This window comes from Astyanax mexicanus, chromosome 4 (assembly GCF_023375975.1).
Source record: "Astyanax mexicanus isolate ESR-SI-001 chromosome 4, AstMex3_surface, whole genome shotgun sequence".
Taxonomy (NCBI): Eukaryota; Metazoa; Chordata; class Actinopteri; order Characiformes; family Acestrorhamphidae; genus Astyanax; species Astyanax mexicanus.
In genome coordinates, this window is record NC_064411.1 from 29,112,060 (window position 1) to 29,140,000 (window position 27,941).

At 42.9% G+C, this 27,941-nt stretch overlaps 1 protein-coding gene across 1 annotated transcript in view; it reads right to left on the reverse strand.

Moving 5' to 3' along the window:
• The window catches only part of LOC111194590 (HERV-H LTR-associating protein 1), a 42,636-nt gene that overhangs the window by 1,140 nt on the left and 13,555 nt on the right, over positions 1 to 27,941 (reverse strand). Inside the window, exons 10-12 of the mRNA XM_022679251.2 lie at positions 26,078 to 26,629; positions 14,410 to 14,602; positions 12,359 to 12,441 (exon numbers count right to left, since the gene is read on the reverse strand). Of these exons, the coding sequence (XP_022534972.2) occupies positions 12,359 to 12,441; positions 14,410 to 14,602; positions 26,078 to 26,629 (828 nt within the window). The remainder of the gene's footprint in view (positions 1 to 12,358; positions 12,442 to 14,409; positions 14,603 to 26,077; positions 26,630 to 27,941) is intronic.

Consider the following 27,941-nt stretch of genomic DNA (forward strand, 5'->3'; position numbering starts at 1 on the left):
TTGTTAACCTGAGAACCTCCGTTAGAGCTGGGTGTGGAAGGGACAGAGGAGCTAACAGCACCAGACGTGACAGTACCTCCCCCCAAGGGAGTCGGAACGGAGCCGGAACGGGGACGACCACGACGACGTCCACCCGACGGGCAGGGAGTACCGGCGGGAGGACCAGGCGTAGCCTCAGAGGTGACGGGCAGGCGGGGGTTGCGAGACTGGGAACCCCTACGTACCGGAGCCGAAGAAGAGAGTGAGCGGTTGGGACGCCCACGGGGTCTAGGAGCAGGCTTACTAGGGTGACGGGCATGAAATTTGGCCAGTAGAGCAGGATCCAGCACGTCACCGGCGGCAACCCAGCAACGCTCCTCAGGGCCATAACCCTCCCAGTCTATGAGGTACTGGAGCAAACCGCCACGCCTGCGTGAATCCAACACCTCTCGAACCGCATAGGTAGACGAATCCTCCCCCTCCACTGCCGCGGGCGGCATGTCATCAGGAACACCCTCAGCAAGCGGACCTGGGACAAGAGGCTTGAGCAGAGATACATGGAACGAGTTATGCACTCTGTACTGAGCTGGCAACTCAATCTTATAAGTCACCTCGTTAACCTGAGACAAAACCTTAAATGGGCCAATATACTTAGGCAGCAGTTTCCTACAGGCCCCCTCAAACCTCAAGTCCCGGGTCGACAACCACACCCTGTCTCCGGGTTGGTATTGGGGGGTGGTACCACGGTGTCTGTCGGACTGCTCCTTATATTTCCGTAAGACCTCCGAGATTTGCTGATGCGTCTCCTCCCACACCTGCTCACTCCGCTTCATCCAGTCGTCAACAGCGGGTATCTCAGTGGACGACGCTGTCCACGGAGCTAACGGAGGCTGATAACCCAGAATGCACTGGAAAGGAGTAAGACCAGATGTGGAGTTAGTGAGAGAATTTTGGGCTATTTCCGCCCAAAGCAAATACTGTGACCATTCGGCAGCATGTTTAAAACAGTATAAACGTAAAAACTTTCCCAACTCTTGGTTAACTCTCTCACATTGACCATTACTAGTGGGGTGAAACCCAGAAGTGAGACTCACGTGTACACCCAAGTGTTCAAAGAACGATTTCCATACCCGGGAAGTAAATTGAGGACCTCTATCTGACAAAATGTCCTCCGGGACCCCAAAATGTCTGAAGATGTGTGTGTATATAGCTTGGGCGGTCTGAAGAGCAGTAGGAAGTGCAGGAAAAGGGATAAATTTAACTCCCCTAGAAAATCTGTCTACAACTGTTAGGATAGTAGTGTAACCTTCAGATTCAGGTAAATCTGTAACAAAGTCTACAGCAATATGTGACCATGGTCGTTCAGGAACAGGTAGAGGACAAAGTTTACCGGCTGGAAGGGTTTTGGGTGTTTTGCATTGTGCGCAGACTGAACATGAAACTACGAAAGTCTGAATGTCAGCTCGCATGGTTTCCCACCAATACCGAGCTGAGATTAGTTGTAGCGTACGTGTAACACCAGGGTGACCAGAAGTAAGGGCAGCATGTGCCCAGCCAATGAGTTGATCGCGAAATTGTTCAGGTACATAAATCTTGTGAGGAGGGCAACCCTCCGGAGGTTGTGTGTTGACTTGACTCTGCTGAATGAGGTCATCGAGTTCCCATCTAATAGCTGCTACTTTGACAGTGGGTGGCAGAATGTGTTCGGGTTCGGAAACGTGGCATGTGTCGTCTGGGGAACTGAAAACACGAGATAAGGCATCAGCCTTAGTATTACGGTTGCCTGGACGAAACGAGATCGAAAAATTAAATCGGGAGAAAAACAGTGACCAACGAGCTTGACGGGGGTTTAGACGTTTAGCTGTACGGAGATACTCTAGGTTCTTGTGATCAGTAAGAACGGTGAATGGATGTGCAGCACCTTCCAGCCAGTGACGCCACTCCTCTAGAGCTAGTTTAACAGCCAGCAGCTCTCTATCCCCTATCCCATAATTACGCTCCGCTGGTGACATTTTCTTTGAGAAAAAGGCTACGGGATGAAGCTTAGGCGGTGAACCGCTGCGTTGGGAGAGAACTGCTCCGATGCCAGTATTAGAAGCATCGACTTCAACAACAAAGGGTAAATCTGGATTAGGATGTTTAAGAATGGGGGCAGAGACAAAGGCGGCTTTTAACTTTTGGAACGCTTGGTCAGCTTCAGGGGACCACTTCAGAATTTTGGTGGCATTCTTAGTGAGTGCTGTAAGGGGGGCAGCTATGCTACTGAAGTTACGTATGAAACGTCTGTAAAAATTGGCGAATCCTAAGAAACGTTGAAGATCTTTGATGGACTGGGGAACTGGCCAACTAGTAACGGCGTCTACCTTCGAGTCATCCATGAGGACTCCCTGGGAGCTGATGACATAGCCGAGAAATGCGACTCTCTGAAGGTGGAACTCGCATTTCTCGGCTTTAGCATATAAATTGTTCTCCAAAAGTCTCTGGAGAACCGAGCGCACGTGCTGCACGTGGGAATCAAGGTCTGAGGAATAGATTAATATGTCATCTATAAAAAGTGTAACATACTTGCCAATCATGTCTCTAAAAACATCGTTCATAAACAATTGAAACACTGCGGGGGCGTTAGCGAGACCATAGCTCATAACCAAATATTCGTAGTGGCCATTGGTGGTGGTAAACGCTGTTTTCCACTCGTCCCCCTCCCTAATGCGAACCAAATTGTACGCACTACGCAAATCAAGCTTGGTAAAGTAAGTAGCCGTACGCAGTTGCTCGAGAGCACAAGGAATTAAGGGCAAAGGGTAAGCAAATTTCTTTGTTATGGCATTCAAACCTCTATAATCAATACAAGGTCTCAGTATCTGCTATCTGATTTAGTTCGGCCGCGTATTCTGTCATGGTCAGAACAGAATAGCAGACAAGCGCAGATACTGATAAAAACAATATACGTTTATTATAAGAATAAACAGATGAAATCAGGGTCGATACAAAAACAGGGGTGATCACCAGTAGACAGAGCAATGAAGACAAAACCATACCATAAACGGGAGACAGTCCAGAGTTCATACACAAGCAATCCAGTATCAGAGGTAATCCAAGAGGCAGTAGTGAAAGCACAGTCCAGGTCATACACAAACAATCCAATATCAAAGACAGAGGCAAGAATCGGCGTCGAGGAAACAAAAGCAAGGTCATACACAAAATAAACTGAGACAAGAAATAAGTAACGCTTTGTACGAGGATAACCTACAATACGCGGCGTGGTAGTCTGTTTGGCGTGCACCTTTATAGTGCCAGTAATCAGTATTCGGGACTTCCTGGAGGAAGCAGGTGAGGTGTCACGTGATCAGGTGAGTGCATGATGTCAGCGGGTGGTGCATTCTGGGTAGTGTAGTTGTTAACCTGAGAACCTCCGTTAGAGCTGGGTGTGGAAGGGACAGAGGAGCTAACAGCACCAGACGTGACACCAATTAAGACATCAGCTGTTTCTTCTTAAAATAATGAAAAGACCAACATAGATAGATAGATATAATTATTAATTATAAATTATTAATGATTAATTCTTAGATCTTATTTGTTTATTTTTAAAATTCTAATTTTGTGAAAATCACTAGAATGTGCTCAGTGTCCTCATGCTATTAGCATAGCCGCCATTTAGCTATTTTTCATGTTTTTGCTAATTCTATGCTAAAAACTCAGTCCTGTTACTTTCATTCCTGTCACGCAAAACATAAAAAGTAACAGGAATGAGTGCCATTAATGCCCGGATCAGACTACACGATTTTGGCCCGATTTTGACCCGATTTTGTCGGCGCCGAGAAATTGTGTGCATCAGATCCGAATTTCAGTGTTGTGAGCGACAAAGGCCCGTGTAGTGTGACACACTCAAAGAGCAGTAATTGGACGTGAGCGACGCAGTCGGAGCGTCCGACAGAAAGACTAGCATATTAGAATTTTTTGTATTTTATCGTCTAGTTTGACATGCTCCACAAGGTTCTGCCTGACTCTGACCAATAGGAAGACAGAGTGTTCTGTGACGCACAGATGTAAACATGGAAAAAGAAAGCAGGACGGTGCTCCTGAAGTTCTCTAGACCAGCAAAACAGAAGAATCATCTAATGATCATCTAATAATCTACCTAATCTATGAAATATTCTGTTTACAGGCACTGAAACCTAAGCAGCTATATCTTTACTATACCTCAAGTTCTCTCTGAAGTACACGAAGCATGTAATGTCCATTTGGGTCACCCAGGAACCCAGGAGCCCACAGTCGCTTTTCCCTCTTTTTTTTGTTTTTCTCAGCACAAAAGCGCTTCCATCACGCAAAGGGCTTCTGTAGCCGTGATTCTCAGATTCTATGCTTCTCCATCGCGATGATCTACGAACTCATGTTAGGACGTGGACGATGATTGGTCGGTGACTAACGTGTAGTGTTGCCAGTCCCCGGAGAATGACACAAAACTGAGATAACTGCTTAATCTGACATAGCGAACATCGTGAGGGACAAAAATGTTGAGTAGTCTGAGCTTGGCATAACAGGAGTGAGTTCCAGTAACAGGAGTGAGTTCCAGTAACAGGACTGAGTTCCAGTAACAGAAGTGAGTTCCAGTAACAGGAGTGAGTTCCAGAAACAGGAGTGAGTGCCAGTAACAGGAGTGAGTTCCAGTAACAGGACTGAGTTCCAGTAACAGGAGTGAGTTCCAGAAACAGGAGTGAGTGCCAGTAACAGGAGTGAGTTCCAGTAACAGGACTGAGTTCCAGTAACAGGAGTGAGTTCCAGAAACAGGAGTGAGTTCCAGTAACAGGAGTGAGTTCCAGTAACAGGACTGAGTTCCAGTAACAGTAGTAAATGCCAGTAACAGAACTGAGTGCCAGTAACAGGACAGAGTTCCAGTAACAAGAGTGAGTGCCAGTAACAGGAGTGAGTTCCAGTAACAGGACTGAGTTCCAGTAACAGGACTGAGTTCCAGTAACAGGACTGAATGTCTAACAGAGTGGAGGACAGTGAGATCTACACTAAGATCTACAACCCAGTACGACCCCACAAAAGACTGAAGACGAGAAGGCTCTCTTGGTCCAGGTCTGACTAACTTATTGATTTATGCCTGTCTGTCTCTCTCTCTCTCTCTCTCACACACACACACACACACACACACACACACCTAATTTTCTTTAACGAGATCCGATCCTCTGACCTTTGTGCATGTGTGTGTCAGCGAGATGAAGGGAGCTCTGAGCTGTGCTCTTAATAGCTCACTTTAGACTGACTGTGATTAAACGAGTGTGAGAGGAGAGGAAAGACAAAAAAGAGAAGATGAGCTGAGAGACAGAGACAGACAGCGCGTCAGGACTATCATCTCTCCTCACTTTATCTGCAACGCTCTTGATCCTTAAACCACATTCAGCTATTCTGCACTGTAATCTCATAGAGCCGAGACGTTCTCCGGGGGTCTGCTGTTTAAGACTGCCGCTTTTCATTTGTTCTTGACGCCTGTGACCCGCGGAGTGTCTGTTCTGATACGTTATCTGTTAATGAAAACAGTTTCTGAAGAATTAAGAACCTTGTCGTACGTTCAAGGACAGGAAATCATTTTTCTTATCGGGCTTTTGCGTGTAGCAACACTGTGCATGTTATGATGGAAGACACAATGGACCAGATTCATAAAACACCATGCCGTGCAAAATATGTTTTACAAAGTGTTTTAATATTGTGGCACTTTTTATACTTTTTATACAACCACTAGATGGACTGGTCTTTGGGAGGACTAGAATAATTCCAAGATCAAAACTTTGACTTCTTTAATCATAATTGTGTGCTAAGGGTCATTGTCTTGGTGCATGACCCACGTTCTCTTGAGATTTAACTTAAAAACAAATGTTGTGATAGTTTTCTTTAGAGTTTACTTTCTTTAGAATTCCTTGTCCCAACAATGATGGTAAAATGATGTCCTTGCTCAAATGCAACAAAACAGGTCCAAACCATGACACTACCACCACCATGTTTTCCAAACTCTTAAGATTTTGTTTCGTCAGAAATTTTCATTTGTTTTTGACATGATACACAAGACCAGACATTGATAGACTTCCATTCTTTAATTAAAAAAAACAGATCTCCATTCGCTCACTCTTGACATGGAGAGGGAGATAACATACCACACTCATCACAGACTGTGGCCAGAGGGGGCATTGAACCCATAACCCCAGGCCATTGAAGTTATGTTACAAAAGAACTACCTGTGGCACCACTGCGCCACCCTGGACTGAATATTTGGTTTGTTGAATTATATTGTACTGGAAAGTTCTGCCTCTTTATTTTTGCTCACTCACAGTTGTGCTTTTGGACTTTTTTTTTCACAAAAACACTCATGGATAGTTTTTGGGAGAAGTCATGTATTGTCAAACTACTGTGTTTTTTCTTTTTAAATCATAATGACAACCGAAAACATCCAAATGACGCTGATCAATAGTTGATACAAATGGGTTTGAATGGCTACTAAAGGTAACATCCTCACTTGTGGCCTGTTTGCTTGTAATCAGAGTGAGTTTCAGGGATCCAAACAGACTCTTGCATCTTTCGTCCAGCCACTGCCGTTTCTGGATTGTGAGTCAAGGGGAAAGCAAAAGAATTGACAACGGATCTCCGGGAAAAAGAAGTTGAACTGTTTAAAACAGGAAAGGGACACAAACAAGATATCCATGCATTAATAATGCCAGTCAGCAGTGTTTAAACTGTGATTAACAAATGGAAAATCAGGAGCTTTGTAAAAACTACGGTCAGGTAGACTAAAAAAAAATAAAATACAGGACGCTCTGAAAACTAGCAGTGCGGCTATTTTAAGATGCACAATAAGGAAGCACTTGAAGAAAAATTGGCTGCGTGGTCGAGTCGCAAGTATCTCGCCTATAATACGCTAAACAGCACCAAGACAAGCTTCAAAACTTGATGAAAGAAACACCATTCATTCTGTAAAGCATGGAGATGGATCCCTGATGTTTTGGGGACATGTGAGCTACAAAGGCACAGGAAACTTAGTCCAATTATTACTCATCGGCCCGGAAGCTGCGCATTTGACGTATTTGGACGTTCCAACGTGACAACGATCAAAAAAACACAAGGCCAAATCGACCTGTCATTGGCTACATCAGAACAAAGTGAAGGTTCTGGAGTGGACATCTTAGTCTCCTGTCCTCAATATCCTTAAATCACTTTGGGGGGGATCTCAAGCACACAAGTTCATGCAAGACAGCACAGGAATTTACAGGAACTGAAGGCTTCTTGCCAAAAAGAATGGGCAGCTTTACCATCTGAGGAAGTAAAAAGCGTCATCCAGTGGCATTATCTGATGTGGAAGATCTTGACTGGCCTCAATCCAATAGAATAAACATCTTTGGGATGAATTAAAGCAGAGACTGTGTGCCAAACCTTCGTGTCCAACATCTGTATCTGGTCACAAATGCACCTGGAGCCATTAAACTCTGAGTTGGTTCACGGTACATGGACGAGGTGCAAGTGTTGGTGAATAGGCCTGGGGGTTTAATACAGGTGAGTTACTCTGGCTCTGTGGTTTTCCACTCAGTAGAATGCACCCATTTTAAGAGGAAAAACTAAAATTTAGCACTTTTCCTTCATCTGACTCTACCATTTCACCACAGTGTGGTTCATATGGTCTCTCTGGTCAGCTTATTCTGAGTGCAGACATATAAATCAATCACAAATGACTACAAGCTCTTTGACACCTCACTGCAGATATTAGACTACGCTGTCTGATACCATGAAAAGCTATTGGCTTCTCTGACGTAAAGGCCCTTTTAATGATGGTTGACTCAGTCTGAATCACCCTCTCTGAGACCAGTAGGACCTTCCAACAGTGTCCCATGAAAGATTTTGATACTGTGGCATTAGAGTAATATATTCTAGCTGATGGTGAGCATCATGTCACAGGTACAGTGGGTCTTTGCAGTTGCTTAGCGACTCTGCGACCACTGTTCTTCAGTCATTATTGCATACCCACCCCAAGGAATGTCAACCCACAACATACGCATGTCTCAAAGTATTGTCTTTTTTGGATTTAATCACATGGAATCGATTGCCAGCCCCCAACCCCCTCATCCTCAAAAGAAAAGCTCTTACAGGTTGCCAGGTTGAAGACAGTGAACCTACACAAACGCAAGATAAGTTCAAGAACTTTTACAATGACAACCGATGATACGTCATACCCTGTAAGTTGATTAGCTTTTAATTGTTGCACATTTGGATTTGATAAAAAAGTCTGTCTACTGTTAGCTAGCTTGATGCACTACTGCGGCTTTAATAGCCGTCTTGTAGTCCTTCTGGGATGTAAGCTGTCTCTATTTATCTATCAAATGCATTGACAATATTCACTCATAGTTTACTCAACTCTGGTCATTGATCTGAAAAGAAGGTTTGATTTGACTACTAATGTGACACTTTTCTCTTTCGTACAGGAATGTTGCTATGCATGAAGACCCTTATGTAGCTCATTGTGCTTTGTACATTTCACACGTATACAGATCAGGGAGCATTTAACTGCTAAACAGCTTCTGCCCTCCAGATTCTCCTTGACCTATAGTGCTCAGTAAGAAGAAGTGAGTTGACTTGCCTCTCACGTTCAATTGATTCTAGCGCTCTTCTTTACAGAATTAAAGTGTGAGATCAGAATCCATAAGTGCATAGGTGTCTACGTGTGTTGCACTTTTTTCTGCATTTCACTTTCACAGGCATAGCTGAAAGCATGCAGTCCCTCTAACCTCATTTTAGCCTTATTATTGCTGTGTAATCAACACCTGAGCACAAGAAACCTCATCCTTTATTCTGACTATTATCACTCTCCTGATTTACCAAATTTTTTTTTTTCTCCCAATTCAGCTAGGCCAACTGTCTCACCCATCACTAGTGATGCCACAACACCAGAAGGGTGAAAACTAGCACATGCTTCCTCCAATACATGTGAAGTCAGAGCCATCGCCTCTGCTGATGCGGCATTGCCGAGTAGCATCACAGCGCATTTGGAGGAAAGAGCAGCGACTCAGTTCCAATACATCAGCTCACAGATGCCTTGTGCTGATCTACATCACCATGAGGCATGTGCTAGTCTTCACCCTCCTAGGGATGTGTAGATTAAAGTCCAGATTTACAAAAGTCCACCGTACATTCAGCTTAAAATACCTTATATTAACTGGAAAATATATACACTTCATCTTTTATTTTAATAATAACAACTCTTAACCTGATATTAGTGGCTGATAATGTGTGAAATAATGTGTATTATTTTTGAATCGCTGGGCTTATTTATTTGCGTGACTGACTCTTTACCTGCGCCGCCTATTGGAGACATGGCGTTTCTGCACTGTGCCTATAGGATCCAGCGGCTCCCAGAGGTGAATAATGACATCGAATTTGGTTTGTATTTGGCTTGTAAGCGCTGCATCAGTGCTAAGTTACCTGTGTGTGCCGGAGTAATACATGAAGAGCTTCGGTTACAGTGCATTACCGACTAATAATTTCACTCATAAAACGCCTCTCAACCAATCACATTGCAGGGTCGGAACTAACTGTGGTATATACCACTTAAAACACTGCAGTGCAAAACAGAAGCCTTATGTTAACCATGTCCAGAAGTGGCATTAACCTCTTTAGGCTTGGAGGCATTTGAGCTGGCCCATCTCACCGTGGACATGTGCGTGCACTCAAAGCACGCAAAAGACATGTAATGATTTTCTTAATTAATCATAGGTGTTTCTTTGGGCGTAACATGAAATAAACCAATCAGTGTGTCACTTGCTATTCCCTTTATGAGGCAGGTGCACTCGGACTTTGAGAACAGTGATGTTATTTTATTCTTTATTCTGTTTATTGTTGCACATGGTGCACCTAAAGGAATGAACGTCTGGCTGTTGTCATGTAAATGAAATGAAGATGAGCAGATAAAATATGAAATATCTTAGGTTCATACTGTCTGCAATCCAATAAGATTCAGAGTAAATTTGAAGAAACACTTTGTTTTGTCCCAGATTATTTTTGGTTGTACTGGTTTAAGAGCTGGTTAAAAGACCACAGTGTGTTTCTTAACTCAGGAACCTTACACATAACTGCCACCTAGTGGATCATTATAACATGTTCCCAACCACCAATCACTTTCTTATTAATATCAATAATTTTTTTACCATGCTTGAATTAGATGAATTGATTGATTGGACAGACATGACTCACACTGCTCTTCTGTTGCTCTTGTCATCTAATCTGTGTAGGTCTTTGGGTCATAATGTTTTGCCACCTAACTGATCAGATCAGATGCTTTACATCATCCTCAATTACCCTCATGGAAGTGGAAGTGTGACACTGAGGCTCCATTTACACCTGGCTTTAACATGTGTTGTGGGTCATTTGATCAGAATTGTACAGCACAAAGGACAGGTGTGAACGTGATCTAATCGGGATCTGATCACTCAAACCACATTGTAGAGGAAATGCATAGAACCACACTACTATTGTAGTGTAAACGTGTAACATGCGTAATTCCACGCAGCACCACAAAGGTATACAATTGAGGGAGGAGAGAGATAAAGGCACTTTTCTGAGTTTAAATTAGCAAAAGATGATCAATATCAAGATCGGTTGTTCACCCTGTGCTGTGACAAAGTGCTACCCAGCTTTAAAAACTAAAGGTGGAGCGAAGCTTCCAATAAAGTGAGTAATAGGCTTGTTCGAGATACTGCGCCTTTCTGGTCAGCGGGAGCAGCCGGGGGCAGTTAGGTGGGGTGTGGGTGGAGAAAAGTAGAGATTCCTCTGCATGTATATGAGCTAGAATAACAGCTATGGATAACAGCTAGTTTACTATTAGGAGAAACTCTAAATTATAAGCACTGAGTGCTGTGTATTATTTATAAGAGAGGAAATTATTTTATATCAAAACGATTCAACTTTTTTTCCCCACCTACATGGTCTACCCAATATTTAAATGCTAGTATTTATTAATATATATATATATATATATATATATATATATATATATATATTTTATAATAACAAAAACAACAATTGTCACAGAAACAATAACTAACAAAGTAACTTGTAATTTAACTTACTTTTAAAATCAAGTAATACATGAAATATCTAAGTTACCTTTTAAACGAGTAACCAGTAATCAGTAATTGGATTAATCAGTATTTTTTTAAGTAACTTTGCCACCACTGCTTGCATTTTTCCCTTTGTGAAACTAAACCAAATCAAACTAGAAAGAAAATGCTTTACGTCAGCAAGCTTGTCAGCTTGTAAAATCGATTCAGACCACAGAAACAAACTGCAGGAGTGAAAACACCTTCACTTTGTATTTCACATTTCTGAAGGGCATCTGCTGTGCGCTTCAAGCATTATCATTTCTGTCTGCATCATGTGTAATATGTCACTGTGTGTGACTGGTATATAACCTTGACCCATGCAAGAAATATTCACAGTGCAATGCATTGCCCCTGGCAGTTATCTATAATTAAACAACCACATTTCATCTTGAAGTGTAGATTTATTCAGCTAATGTAATTTCTCAACACCAAGTATGTGAGTTACTCATAGCAAGGGTTGCCAGGTGAAGGTCACTGAATCTACTTGAACGAGCAGAAGACAAGTTCAAGAAATGTAGAAGGCAGGCTCCAAGTGGTCTACCGGGCTAAGTATGATCAGGAGGTTGCCAGTTCGAATCCTGTTCATGTAGCTTGCCATCGGCTACCGGAGCCCTGAAAGAGCAGAATTGGCCTTGCTCTCTCTGGGTGGGTAGATGGCGCTCTCTCCCCACATCACTCCAAAAGGTGATGTCGATCAGTACAAGGCTGTGTCTGTGAGCTGATGTATCAGTCGCTGCACTTTCCTCAGAGCGTTAGCGTTGTGATGCTACTCAGTAATGCTACATCAGCAGGAGTATGAAAAGAGGCGGAGTCTGACTTCACATGTATCAGAGAAGGCTAGTCTTCACCCTCCTGATGTTGGGGCAACCAACATCAGTGATTAGTTGTTCAGGGGATACCCTAGCAGTCACCTAGTAACCACACAGCAACCTGGGATTCTATAGCAACTTCCAAGTAATACCATAGCAACACCATGCAACCACCTTATATACCATAGCAACTGAATATAAACATCTTAACAACCACCTGGGATTTCACAGTGGCCACCCACTTGCAACCAATTGGGATTCCATAGTGAACACCAAGTAATATCATAGCAACACCATGGAACACCTGGGGTACCATAAAAATTGCATATCAACACCTTAGTTCTAGTTTGTACACTTAATTTCTTGTACACTTCATTTCTACGTAATTTCACACTGTGACTTTGATGTGTTTCTGGTTTTGATACTTACTTCTGGAGAAGGCCACTCTTCTCACACGACTGCAGACCTCCACTGTGTGCCTTTCATACCAGAAATGGCTGTCTATACAATAACTACAGAGAGAGAGAGAGAGAGAGAGAGAGAGAGAAAGAGAGAGAGAGAGATTAGAAGACTGTGCCTTTTGGCCCAAATAACCTTCCATGAGATTTTGAATTCTTTTTAACTTCTTATTTCATGCCATGCACAAGTCCTCCCTGTCACGGCAAAGTGTGGCAGGGTGGACAGTGACAGATTGGATCAAAAAGTGTCATTTGTGGTTAAAAACAATTTAAAAACTACAGATTTGCACCAGGAGGCTTGCCTTCATTCCTGGAACAGTGAATTCTGAATGTTTAGGAAAATATTAGGGTATCTGTCCAATAACTGGATATCAAGAGAACATGGGTCATGCAACAAGACAATGACCCTAAGCACACAAATGGCTCTACCAAAGAATCTATATAGAATAATCTGATCTTAAACCTGACCTTAATCCAATGGAAATGTTGTGGAAGGACCTGATAAACAGTTTTGCTTCAGTTATTGCTGCAAAGTAATAACTGACGGTCACACCAGATACTGAAAGCGATGGTTCACTCCTTTTCCACTCAAAATATGTAATATTGGATCATTTTCCTCAATAAATAAATGGTCAAGTATAATATTTTGTTTCATTTGTTTAATTGGTTTCTCTTAAGGAAGCCCCCATCGATAAGGAGATTTGCACAAGTGCAGTTGCCACACCAAGCCAAGGAAAATCATCTTTTGGGCACTATTGTGCAAAACACTACAATCTATTCATGAAGTTTTTTTTTTTTTTTACCAGATTTTATTGGTGATTCAAAATTAGTTATAGATTTTCGTTCCACTCTTCTTTACAGAATTGTTTTAATTCAGACACATTGGAGGATTTTCCAGCATGAACATCCTGTTTAAGATCATCCACATTATCTCAATCAGACTTTGACTAGACTATCCAAAACCTTTATTTAGTTTTTTTAAGCCATTCAGAGGTGGACTTTATTTGTTTGTGTGCTTTGGGTCATTGTCCTGCTGCAGAACCCAAGTAGACCTGAGCTTGAGGTCATGAACAGATGGCCGAATATTCTCCTTTAGGATTGTCTGGTAAACATCAGAATTCCTGGTTTCATCTATTACAGCAAGTTGTTCAGGCTCTGAAGCAGCAAAGCAGCCCCAGATCATCACACTACCACCACCATGTTTAACATTCAGTATGATGTTCTTTTTCGGAAAGTATTTGTTAATGATTATGTATGATTAATCACAGTTAGTGTATGAAATTGTCATTTAAAGAGTGCTTTTTACATTTACTCAGGTTTTATTTGTCTGATATTAAAGTTGAACTGACTTGCATATAAACACTTTGCTTAATGTGCTCTGATGGTCTACAAATGGAAAAAGTGCAGTACTGTTGCTACTTTCCCTAGGCGTGGTAAAGTCCTGTAAAGATGACTGCAAGAGCACAGCGCAGAATGATCAATGAGGTGAGGAAGAATCCTAGAGTGTCAGATAAAGACTTACAGAAATCTCTGGCACATGCTAACATTTTTGTTGACAAATCTACAATAAGAAAAACATTAAACTAGAATGGAGTTCATGGGAGGACACCACGGAGGAAACCACTGCTGCAAAAAAGCACCTGGATGTTCCACACCAGTACTGGCTAAATATACTGTGGACAGATGAAACCAAAATTGAGTTGTTTGGAAGGAACGCACAACACTATGTGTGGAGAGAAAAAAAGGCAGAGCACACCATCATCAAAACCTCATCCTATCTGTGAAACATGGTGGAGGGAGCATCATGGTTTGGGGCTGCTTTGCTGCCTCAGGGTCTGGACAGATTGGCATCATCAACAGAAAAATGAATTTCCAAGTTAACCAAGACATTTTGCAGGATAGCTTAAGACCAACTGTCCTCCAACTGAAGCTCAACAGAGGATGGATTATGCAACAGGACAACGACCCAAAACATAGAAGTTGCAACTGTATGTGGAGTGTGTATCAGTGTGTGTGTGTTACCTCTGCAGTGATGTTCTGTGGCTGTATCCTCTGCAGAGGCACTGGGAGAAGAACTTGCAGAGCTCAAAGACACATGGCTGCAGCTTCACAGCGCTGACTGTCGGGCTGCTTCCTCTCAGGTCCTCACGCAGAGCTTCGTTAACGTCCTCTCTCTGACTTCCTCTGTAGAAAAGCTCAGATCTCCACGGGCAACCTGCCAGGACAGCACAGAATCTCCCATAGCAACAGGAAATGTCAAAGTGGTGTTATATTTTTCTCCGTCTCAGTTTAAGCCTCTGTTCTTGACGCTGACGCCTGGTCTCGCTGGGAGGCCGGGCTGGTGACAGTGTATTTATAATCGAGGCAGGAGGTAAGGGCACCTTCTCTGAACCTGTGTGTGTGTGTGTGTTTGTGTGTGTGTGTGTGTGTGAGAAACTACTTATACACTCACTAACAAAAATAAATTACGCACCAAATAGAAGTTGTTGGAATGGAATGAAGTTCCCTGTCAGACTTATCTAGCCTGGATCCAAGATGTGATACAGTTGATGGTATAGAGTTATACAGGTTCTGTATTCCATCCTGAAGCACATTTACCCACAGATGTTGCAGCTGGGCCTGTAGATCCTGCTCTACACTCGTAGGTTGCCAAAGCTGCCGTCCCAGCTGGTTCCATAAATGCTTAATTGCTCACAAATCTGGCAACCAGGCAGGACAAAAAATGTAATGTGTTGCAATCTGGTGGAGAAAGACATTCCTGAGAAACCTGTGGTCTATGTGTGGGTGAGCATTATCCTGCTGAAAATTCCAACATATACTGTATGTGTATGCAAAATAAGAGAAAAGCAAAAAAAGACTTCAGGCTGGGGTGGAGGTTCGCCTTCCAGCAGAACAACGACCCTAAACATAAAGCCAGGTCTACAGTGTAATGGTTTACAACAAAACATGTTCCTGTGTTAAAATGGCCCAGTCAAAATCCTGAACCCTAAACCCAATCAAGAACTTGTGGCAAGATCTGAAACTTGCTGTTCACAAACACTCTCCATCTATTCTTAAAGAGCTTGAGCTGTTTTGCAAAGAAGAATGGGCAAAATTTCAGTCACTAGATGTGCAAAGCTGGTGGAGACATACCCCTAAAAGACTTGCAGCTGTAATTGCAGGAAAAGGTGCACACTACACTTTTCCGTTTTCAATCATGCATCATTTTTTTCCCCACTTTTCCACAACTGTATATCACTTTGTGTTGGTATTCCTCATTAAATTCCAATGAATACAGGGGTTTGACAATGAAACTGGAACACCTTGTTTTAGACCACAATGATTTATTGTCTCGATGGACAGTTCTGGTGGAAACAGGAGAGTTGGAGTGAACATTGAATTCTGCCGTGATTTTGTTTTTTGCATACAATCCGGGTTAGCACCCGAACATCCCTTTCAGACAGCTTCCTCTTGCATCCACAGATAATCCTGTTGGATGTGGTTAGTTCTTCTTGGTGGTATGCTGACATTACCCTGGATACCGTGGCTCTTGATAATCAAAGAGACTTGCTGTCTTGGTCACAGATGCTCCAGCAAGACGTGCACCAACAATTTGTCCTCTTTTGAACTCTGCTATGTCACTCATAATGTTGTGTGCATTGCAATATTTTGAGCGAAACTGTGCTCTTACCCTGCTAATTGAACCTTCACACTCTGCTCTTACTGCTGCAATGTGCAATTAATGAAGATTGAACACCAAGCTGCTCCAATTTAGCCATGAAACCTCCCACACTGAAATGACATGTGTTTCAGTTTCATTGTCCAACCTCTGTATTGTGACCGAAACCGATCCCAAAAAGATGGAGACGGTCCGTGACTGGCCCACACCGCGAGACGCAAAAATGGTTCGCAGCTTCGTGGGGCTCGCCTCGTATTACAGCCAGTTTATTAGGGGGTTCGCGGGCGTGGCAGCGCTGCTTCATGCTCTGACTAAGCCTAGTGTGAAATTCCGCTGGTCTGACGAGGCGGAGCGGGCATTCGAGGAGCTAGATTCTAGCGTATCCGAAGGTGTCTGAGAGTTTCATTGTGGATACTGATGCGAGCGACCACGGCCTCGGAGCAGTCTTGTCGCAGGTTCAGGACAGCTCCGAGCGCGTAATAGCGTATTATAGCCGCCGCCTGGACAAGGCGGAGCGCAACTATTGCGTAACGCGCCGGGAACTACTCGCAGTGGTCGAAAGCCTTAAACATTTCCGAGCGTACGTGTATGGGGTGCCCTTTCTGCTGCGCACCGACCACGCCTCGCTACAGTGGCTCATGCGTTTCCGCGAGCCCGAGGGCCAACTCGCGCGCTGGTTATCTAGACTCCAGGAGTTTAGTTTTGAGGTTGTGCACTGCCCGGGCCGTGGCCACAGTAACGCGGATGCTTTGTCGCGCCGGCCGTGTGTGGCCGCCGACTGCAAACATTGTGCTCGTGCTGAGGAGAAATCTGCTGAGACTGCACGCTGCGCTGCAATCTCAGGGGATGTTACTGGCGCTGTCAGGGTGGTTCAGGTGTCCGTAGAGCAGCTCCGCGATGTGCAACGGGCGGATCGTGAATTATCGCGGGCAGTACACACGCTCAGTGCGAACGTCACACCGTCGTGGGGGGAGGTGGTGCCGCTGGGCCCGATTGCTAAGACGTTGTGCTCCAACTGGGCTAGTTTTAGTTTGTCCGACGGCGTGCTGTGCCATACCTGGGAGGATCCGGCGAACGGGCGGCGCGTTTTTCAGGTGGTGGTACCGCAGGCGCTTAGGGGATCGGTCCTACGGGGAGTTCATGGGTCACCTGGGGCTCGGCACTTTGGTGTCACCAAGACTCTGAAGCGCCTGAGGCAACGCTTGTATTGGCCTGGGTGTAGGACCGACGTGGAACTCTTCGTGCACTGCTGTGACGTGTGCGCTGCCAAGAAGGGCCCCTCGAGGGCGCCCCGCACCCCACTTCACCCTTACCAGTGCGGCAGCCCGATGGAGCAGGTGGCCGTGGACGTGCTGGGCCCCTTTCCGGTTATGGACTCTGGAAATAGTTTTGTTCTGGTGGCGATGGACTATTTCATGAAGTGGCCAGAGGCTTACGCGGTGCCGGACCAAGGGGCGGTCACTACTGCGGATATCCTGTTGCGGGAGTTCTTTTGCAGATTCGGGGTTCCGGAAGAACTGCACAGCGACCAGGGGAGAAATTTTGAGTCGGAGGTCATGGCGGAGGTCTGCCGCATCCTGGGAATCCATAAGACCAGGACGACGCCCCTTCATCCGCGGAGTGACGGACTGGTGGAACGCACCTGGCGGCGCAGTTGGCCATGGTGTTGGACAAGAACCAGCGTGACTGGGACAGGCACCTGCCGGTAGTGCTGCTGGCCTGTCGCTCCGCTGTGCAGGAGACGATGGGATTCACGCCGGCTCTGCTTATGTTCGGGCGCGAACTGAGGACGCCGGTCTCCCTGGCTTTTGGGGGCCTCCTGACGGGGGCGGGTACGCTTCGGACACGCCCACTTTCGTCTCGGACCTTTCGTCTCGGACCAGTCTGCTGCCGGGCAGAAGCAGAAGCGTGCGTACGACACGCGCTGCTTTGGGGACCCGTTGGCGGTGGGGGCGAGGGTTTGGCTATATAACCCTCAGCGGAAGAAGGGACTGTGCCCGAAGCTCCAGTCGGCCTGGGTGGGTCCGTGCTTGGTGCTGTCCAGGCTGGGGGAGGTGGTGTATAAGATCCGGTGGGGCAGACGCACTATGATTGTGCACCATGATAGGCTGGCCCCCTATAGGCCGAGACTGTTGGACGCTGAGGACTGCGGTGCGGAACCTGCCGGCCTTGCACCCGTGCCTGATCTGAACTCTGGCTCGTCTGAGCCGCTGGCAGGCGGTGCCGTGCCCGGCCCCTCCAGGCTGCCGTGGGCACGGAGGCCGCCCGCCCGCCTTGATGACTTTGTTTGCGACTGATTGTGAAAAAAAAAAAACGAAAAAAAAAAAAGAAATGTTTTGTTGTACACGGGGTTTGTGTTGGGTTGGTGGGGTCGCCGGGACGGCTGACCCTTGGGAGGGGGGCTATGTGGCGGCTCTGGGTTGGGTGTGTGGCTGCCTGTAGGCATGTTTCTGTTCTTCTGTGTGTGGGGCCTTATGTGTTTTGTTGTGCTGTGTTGCTCCAGCCTACGTAGCTGGTACCTCCCCCGTAACCTAGGGTATGGGGAGGGGCCATGCAGATGGGTGCTGTTTAGGGCACTCACCGTAAAGTAAGTGAGTAGTGAGTTTAGTCACTTGGTTCTGTGGGTAGCCTATTTGATAAGTTGGTTTAGCTCTCCTAGTCTTGTTAAAGACTGTAAGTGAGTGGCAAGCTTGTTAAACAAAAGAGCTTATGAGCATTCATCATGAGTCTCACGGGTCTTCCTTTCTCTTCCACGCCACAGTATATTTACGTTTGTGGTTTTAATGTGAAGAAAAAATATGGAAAAGTTCAAGGGGTATGAATACTTTTGCAAGCCACTGTACCAAAACACACTTTTCTTTAGTCTTGTGGTTATAATGTACACCTCTACACATGAACTGAAGCACCTACAGTTACAGAGTGGAGATGCAGTGCTTCCGGGACTGAGCTTAAACATGAGCTTCTACTGACCTCTGGTGGTGAATCTTATTTTCACATGCACTTACATAGAATGGACGTTAGAGGTCTCTCTCCTCACACACACACACACACACACTTAGAACAAGTAAGAGCTCTTAATGTCCACTGCCCCTCATAGTAACTGTGTATTAGTGTGTGTGTGTGTGTGTGCTGAGATTTTTCGATGTGCTTTTAACCTTTCCTGGCCCTGCCAGTCAAACCCCTCTCCAGGGGAATCCTGCAGCGTTGCCATGGACACTATCACCAGCGCCATCCTGCCTCCCCTCAAATCGAATCAGTGCTGTGGAAACAATCACGTTAACCCCGTCCGGGCACCGCCGAACCACCACTGACTCGTTATCTGAATTAAAGGTCAAAGGTCAGTCAGTGTGAGTGCTAGATTGTGCATTTAGCTGCTGTGTGTGTATATACTGGTATCAGAGTGATGATACTCAGGTATGATGTTGAGTGCGCACACATGCACTTCATAATCTCACATTAACTCACCTCAACATGCCTTTTGCAATCATTTTGTCCCCCGTGGGCAATGCTAAAATCACTATTACAAACTGTACAGTAGGCAAGACTTTCACTGTTTTTTACTTTTACCGGACATGGATATACTTTAGAGTCATCTGAGGTGAAGTGCATTTTGATAGGAGCCATGATGGTCCTGAACGCATCCCTTCCACAGGTGAATAAAAGAACACTATCTGCCCACACTAAAAACTGATTGGCTGACTCACAGACTCCTTGTAAAAAACAGGCCAATCAAAACCCTCTCTGTTTTGCATGCGTTTCATGAATATGCAAATAAAGGGAGCGTCTTTCTCTTCCTCTACCTCTCTTTACCACACGTGATTTGGGAGTGAAAAGTCTGTGTTGCCTGTGTGCACTTTTGTGTTTCACTCGTTCTAGATTCAAGGAGATTTTATCTGACTTGCAGGCATAAGGGAGCCGTTATTGATATGCGGTAGACTCCCGCAACTTCCGGGAGACTTGGGACGTCTGCATATGTTCTGTACTGTGAAGAGTACAGTGAGAATCAGTCAGGGAGGATATGAAGAGAGCATTTGTCCATGGTACCACCTGCAAACTCATTCTCTTTTGGGGAATCTCTCTGGCTTGTCACTTTCACTTGCACCAAAGCTGGTGAACTTATTTCACAATCGCTTATGCTTCCTAACTGAGTTACTTTAACCAACTGGAAGATAAAGAAGGTTACCAGGAAACATAAATGATTACAAATTTACAAAACATGCCAGACTTCTCAGCATTGAGTTGTAGAGGTTCCTAATGGTGTCCTGTGATAATCCATCCCACACAGTTCAAATGTTGGGGGGGAACTCTAAATAGTAATTTTCACCTGAGAATATTAGACCTATGTGGATGTGTAATGACTTTTAACATTTATTTTTAAGTTGTCTGACCAAAGGAGGATGGGCCCCCCTTATACATTAGCCTTGATAGTACATGTGATAATATAAGGTACATGTGAGTCTTGGTTTCTCATAAGATTTTTTCCTCTTCCAGCTCTGAGGGAGTTTATCCTTTCCTCCATCGTTCACTAGGGGTTCTGTGTTGTATGTTCAGTGTTTTGTCTGATTTTCTGTCCTGATACCAAATTTCTGTGAATCTGTTTTGCGACATCAGTTGTAAAAAACGCCATAAAACTACATTTGATTTGGTTTGATCTGTAAAAGTGTGTGTAATAAAGACCAAAGGTAATCTGGCATGAAAGGAAATTGCACCCCACACCATGACACCAGACTTGGTGCTGACCACAGTTTCTCTATACACAGATTCTTTAATCAAGACAATGATCGAACTCATCACTAAGAATGACCTGAGAATGAACTACTAACCAAGTTCTCTTCCTCTCAGGTAAATCCTTCTGGGTGCTATTTAACTATTTATTTGATAATCACTGTATGTAGATACAGATACAGCTATAGACCAATCATGGAGGCGAGAAGGCGGGAAGATGTCTCAAAAAGATGAGTCTAGATAAGTTCAGTAAAACGATTGAAATCTGCACTTTTGAATTAGTTTTAATGTCACTTAACACAACCTCAGTAAGTATAAATATGGTTCGTTAAATAATAGTTTTTCTATAATAGTTTTTCTACACTGCTGACTGAAAGTTTAGTTTCGGGGTCCAGCAGTACATATCTAAATTTAGTCTGAAGTTTTCTCAGTGGTTCAGAAGCTGGTTGTGCGTCAGCGCCGTGAGTTTCTTGGCGTTCAGTGTGCGCTCTGGATAAGTCCCACCAGTGCCAATGCCAGTTGGCTAAATCAAACTCAAACAGGAAGAATCACTTGGTTTGGAGTTGCTTGAATAAGAGTCACACAGGACAGTGGAAAGTAGGGCTGCAACAAATGACTATTTTTACGATTTTTGATTATAATCAAGTAATCTATGATTTACTGAAGCACAGGATGAATTATTTGGATCATAAACAATGAATGTTGTTGTCCTACTAGTAAAACATACCAGTCAAAAGTTTGGGCACACCTTAAATTCAGTGGTGAAGAAGTTCCTTATATAAAAAGTTATCCAAACTTTGAAAACAAACCACAATATGTTTTATATTTTAGGTTCTTCAAAGTAGGGACCTCTTGCTTCACCTGGAATACAGGCTTTCAGTTAACAGCTGTGCTTAACTCGTCAAGAGTTAATTATTTAAATTACTTGAAGAGGTAGAGTTACAGGTATACAGTGAATATCTCTATTTGAGTAATGTTCTAATCCAGATTATGACAAGAACTTCTCAACTAATTAAAGAAAACGAAGTTTGAAAGTTTGAAAGTATCATCGAGTTTAGTCGCAAAAACCATCAAAAATGTTATGATGAAACTGGCTCTCATCAGGACTGGCCCCAGGAAAGCAAGAGCAAGAGTTTCCTCTGTTGCACAGGATCAGTTTATCAGAGTTACCTGCTGTGGTGTATTACAATGGTAAAACTGTATTCATATGAAATTGTAATAAGGAGTCTGTCTGTCTGGAGTGAGGGTCCTCTGAGAGATGGTGGAATGTTGAGCCAAGAGCAGAAAAACACCATTACATCTGTTTTACGTTAAATTGTTGGACTCAGGCCTGAAAACATACATGTCCGTTTATGGTAAAGAAACGTGATACGCGTTGATCTTAACGTATAAATACTCTGGGAACAAAGAGAGAAGGAAGGAGAGAGCTTCAGACACCGTGAATTAGGACAACTCATCTCCCACTGTATCTTCTGGAAATTTGTTATAATAAACTTAACCTGATTGATAAAACTAGAAGACAGTGTGTTAAGTTTCATTTCTTCAAGAACCATCCATCAAGAGAAGACACCACACTGCCTCAGAAAGTAGAGTCACCTAAATGCTTCACAGAGTGTTTTGGTTTGTTTTACACTTTTATGTTACTACATGATTCCTTATGTGTTCCCTTATAGTCTATATCACTTCACTATTCATTTACAATTTAGGAATAGTACATTTTTAGGAAGTGAGGACTTTTTAGTGACGTCACCAAAATGACACATAAGTCTACTGAGGCCCCGCCCTACCCTAACCTTACCTGAACATGGCTGCAGCTAGTGTTTTCATACTGTAACCCTTTTTTTTCTGGGCATGCTCTGTACATGTGACAGACAGCTGCTCAGTCTGTATGTTTTCAGTGCAGCTCTGAGTCCAGAGATTTTGAGACTAGAAGAATTTTCAATATAAAAGCTAATAGAGGCAATGAAGCTCTATTCAACATTATTATGCTTAAACCTTGCTACTTTTGCGTAGAGTACCACTTGATGAGAGATCTTCAACAGCCAGACTTGCCTTTATGATATATTCAAAAACAATTTGCCAAGTTGAAATCATTGGACTGAGAGATGCAGCATGGTCGTTTCAAATAATTGCTTACCATTAACGCCATTTGCTAGCGAACCATCTTCAGAATCATAATCGGAATCAGAATCTTTATTCGCCAAGTACCAAAAGTACAAGGATTTTTTCTTGGTGCAGGTATCAACATCCAAATAAAATAAAATATAAAAAAAAATATGATAAGATAAAGTGCACTATACGCTGAATACGGTAACTCTGTATAAGACTGTAGATTATACAGTAGTTTATATAAATGATATAATATAGTGTACTATAATATAAAATGGTATAATAAAATGCTGTGTAGCCAATAGAAGTAGTTGAAAAATGTAAAATTTAAAGTTAAAATAGAGAGATGTAAGAAGGGTCCTTATTTAAGAGAGTAATGGCCTGGGGGAAAAAAACGGGTTGGTCCGAGACTTTAGAGCCCTCAAATTTGGTTTTCGCAAGGATGGAAGCTACTGGAAGAAAAAGTAACCAGCGTGTGAGGGGTCAGTCGTGATCTTTGCTGCCCTCTTCTTTATTCTAAATGGATAGAGATCTTTAAGCGTAGTTAGCATAAAAAGATCATCATCTTTTTATGACCACTTGCTCTGGACTTGAAGTGTATTATCTTCAGCAAATGAATGTTTGGGCTTCTAGCTACTGGCATTTTCAGCAGGATAATGCTCACCCACACACAGCATGGGTTTTCTCAGGAATGCCTCTGCCAGACTGTAACACTTCCTTCCTATCACCAATAGAGCATTTATGGGGCATTTACGGGGAACCTGTATACCTCCATGGCCAATCGTATCTCATCTTGTATCCAGACTAGAGGTGCCAATAGGTTACTACAGCCTACTTTCACTTTCAAACGTATACTTTCACTGTAATACTGTAATCACCTACAAATATCATCATCACATTCAAACATATAACGTTTCATTCTATTCCAACAACTCCTACTAATGAGTGTAAAATTACTGTGCAAAAATGATTGAAGTCACAACACAAATAATATCAATCATGCAATGTGCAAACATGACAGCGCTAAATTTAAAATTTCAAGCAAGGACACACATGAAATGATTAATGTTACCTTTCAGTTCAGCAATCACCGGATGTCTTTGCTCTTGGGTCACTAATCAATGACTGTCTATGGAAGTTTGATTGATGGTCAGATGTTTCCACCCAAAATACTCCCACTTCCAAATCCCCTGGTTATTTTTTGTTACAACAATCTTATAAAAAACATTTTTCATATATTATAACTGTTATAATATAATATAATATAATATAATACAATACAATATAACAGCAAGCTTTTTTGGCTATCACGTTCACATGGAAAAAATGAAGTATACCACTTTAAAATGAGTTACTCTGATTTTACTAATTAAAGGTACAGTACAGGCCAAAAGTTTGGACACACCTTTTCTTTTTCAATGCGTTTTCTTTATTTACATGACTGTTTACATTGTAGATTCTCACTGAAGGCATCAAAACTATGAATGAACACATGTGGAGTTTTATGTACTTAATAAAAAATGACCTGGCCTCCACAGTCACCGGACCTGAACCCAATCCAGATGGTTTGGGGTGAGCTGGAGCACAGAGTGAAGGGAAAGGAGCAACAAGTGCTAATAAACACCTCTGGGAACTCCTTCCTTCAAGACTGTTGGAAAACCATTTCAGGTAACCACCTCTTGAAGCTCATTGAGAGAATGATGCCAAGAGTGTGCAAAGCAGTAATCAGAGCAAAGGGTGGCTATTCTGAAGAAACTAGAATATAAAACATGTTTTCAGTTATTTCACCTTTTTTTGTTAAGTAGATAAAACTCCACATGAGTTCATTCATAGTTTTGATGCCTTCAGTGAGAATCTACAATGTAAACAGTCATGAAAATAAAGAAAACGCATTGAAAAAGAGAAGGTGTGTCCAAACTTTTGGCCTGTACTTTATATGTTTGAGTAAAATGAACATTGTTGTTTTATTCTATAAACTGCGGACAAAATTTCTCCCAAATTGTATACAAAAAGATAATTGTCACACTCCTCTCTACCTGATATCACCAGTCTCTGGTCTCGGGACTACGATACCCAGAATGCACCTCACACTGACATCTCTTCCCATTACAATCACATGACACTGCACATGGCACTGCCAGTAAGTTCATCACCAGAATATTGATTTCACCTGTTCCCCACCATATATGTGTACATCTTCACTTCACTCACTCCTTGAAGAATATTGAAGGTTATCCTCTCTACAAAGCATTTATCTTTGCCTGTGTTAGCCCGGTTTTTGGGTTTTACCGATTTTTTTCTGTGTTTGACCCTTGGACTGATTCCCGTTTATGGTATGTTTATCCTCTCTGGCTGCCATTTACCGGTATTGACTCGTTTTGACCTCCTCTTGTCATAATAATCATTAGTCATTTACAGCATTTATTTGCAGGAAATAAGGAAAAGATTCAATGCTTTCAGACCTCAAATATTTATTTAGAAACAACAACATTGCTAATGCTTTAAGAGTTCAGAAATCAATATTTGGGGTAATGTCCCTGAATTTTAATCACGGCATGCATGCACCTTGGCATGCTCTCCTCCACCAGTCTTACACACTGCTTTTGGGTGACCTTATGCTACTCCTTGCATCACAAACTATCTGTCTCTTTTCAAAATGAACGAAGGGAGTAAAGTATCTAATTGTCAGCCGGTTTGTTTAAGTCTTCATTTAGCAGGAGTGAAGAAGCTACAAACCTAGACAGCGTAGCAAGAATTACAAAATGTACAAATAATTACACAATTTATTTGTAATTTATAACTACAAGATTATAAATAAGTATATATATATATAAATAAGTATATACATATAACCAAATAAACAATAAATATTCAATATAAAGTATGTTTTTATAAAATTTGGCAATAAATTAATTTGATATTGAGTCTAAATACCCACTCTATATCACACTGTTGCTACATGATCTGTAACTCTCTCACTTGGTGCTACAGTGTCCTGATTTTCACTATATTGTAGATGATTTGTGGGCATCAGAAAGGCACTATCAGTATGCGCTGGAATCGTGGAAATCATAGGAAAAATGATATGTCTGCATTTTTCCACAAAGCATCTCATTCATGCATTCACTCAGTCACTTAAGCTAATCTGACTAGCACAGTATTAGCATTTAGCATATAGCATGTGAGGACTGTACTCACCTGGTTTCTCTGTTGCTGGGGCTTTGGTGGTAGCTGGAGTGGTTGTAGTGGTATCAGCAGGTTGCTGGGTAGTCACTGGGAGAGTAGTGGGTGTCGTTATTGCTGTTGAAGGAATGGAAGAGGGCGTGGCTGTCCTGGAAACAAAGGTGCGTGACGGTTGCCTGGTAACAGCGCTGGACATTAGCGTGGTTGATGGCTCCGCTGGCACGGGGACCGTAGTTCCTCTGGCTGTTGTGGGAAGAGCTGTTGGTACTGTTGGTACAGCAGTGAGTCTTGTCGTTATCAAAGTCGTTACCTGATTGGTTGTGAGTACAGCCTGTGATGTGGTCATGCTAACGCTAGCAGAAACAGTTGCTGGTTTGCTTTCAGTGGTACTCATCACTGTTGTAATGGGAACAGGTGATGGACTGGTTGTCATGTGAACGACCGATTGTTCAGTTTGCCAGAGTGTACTGGAATGCTCAGAAACAGGAGGAACTCCAGTAGATGTAGATGATGTCATGGCGGCCATGATGGGTTGAGTTGCTGTAGAAATAGCAGGAGGCAAAGTACCTGTAGATACAGTAACAGTGCTCAAGATTAAGAAGTGTTAAAAACATTGAAATATTAGAAAGTGAAAAAAGATATATAGTAATAAAATATAATTAATTGCAGGTGTGGTCTGATTAGACACTCTACTGCCCTATAAAAAGCTCTTAGAGAATTCATTTTGATAGTGCACCTCTTGGTGAGAAATGACTGCCTATTAGACATGACTTTATAATGAGCTGGAAGACATTTTGTTCAATTAAAATGAATTGATTGGAGCAATAAACCAATTAAAGGTGTCCTTCTGCTAAAATCCACTTTTTTTCTTGTTCTTTGTGAAATACTATAGGTCTCTCTGAGTTGTATATGGATGCTGCACATGAAACTCTTAAACCTCCATTGTCTGAGGTTGCTAGAAAAAGAAAATGTGTTACATTCTATGTCTACGTCAACCCGTGAATTAGTATTTATGACCTTGGTTTCTGTGTTGTTTGTGCAAATAACGCATCAGTGTTATACACTTTGCCCAGTAATTCAGGGCTAAGGAACAAATGGTTAGAATTTGTCTATGGAACACCACCAGCAAAGTACGATTGAGAAAGGTAGGTGTGTATGTTTAGAACATTTCTGTTTACACTAGCTACTTAGCTTGCTAGCTGTCTTGTGTAAGCAGAGGTGGGTAGTCCAGGTCCAGAAAGTAAAAAAAAATCCTTCCTGGGGTTTTGTTCCCACTGCATGAGCGGCTCTGCTGCAACTTAGCCAACAAAACCCTGTGGTGAATGTTTTACTTTCTGGACCTGGACTACCCAACTCTGTGTGTTTACATCGGTTTAAATATGATCTCCGGTGGATTTTACATTTTACAGAGACTCTAAGACTAGATCAGTGGCTGAACTGCACTTAACAGGGCATTATTACACATGTTGTAAAGTAACATATGACAATGCAACTACTGTTATTGGTGTAAAAATATCTTTATTTTTAAACGTTTCTGATTTCTGTTTTTTTGTACAGTTTTCCCCAATAACATTATCCTTTTATTCTGATATTGTAATCACTTACTTGTATCATAACTACACACAATTAAATCAACTAACCGCTTGGTTCTACCTTCCACCCCACAAACAGTCAATTTTCATGGCTTTACGGCAAATATATCTACGCTGATGGGTGTGGTGGTGTTGAAGTGAGTTGTGTTTAGCTAAATTTCTGGTGTATTGCTATCTTGGCAGCGGAAAACTCAGGTGCACCACTGACTGAATTGAACCCTGACATCAGTCAACCTTCAAAAGTTCATTGCTATCTTGGCAACGCAGGTACACCCCTGCCCGTTACA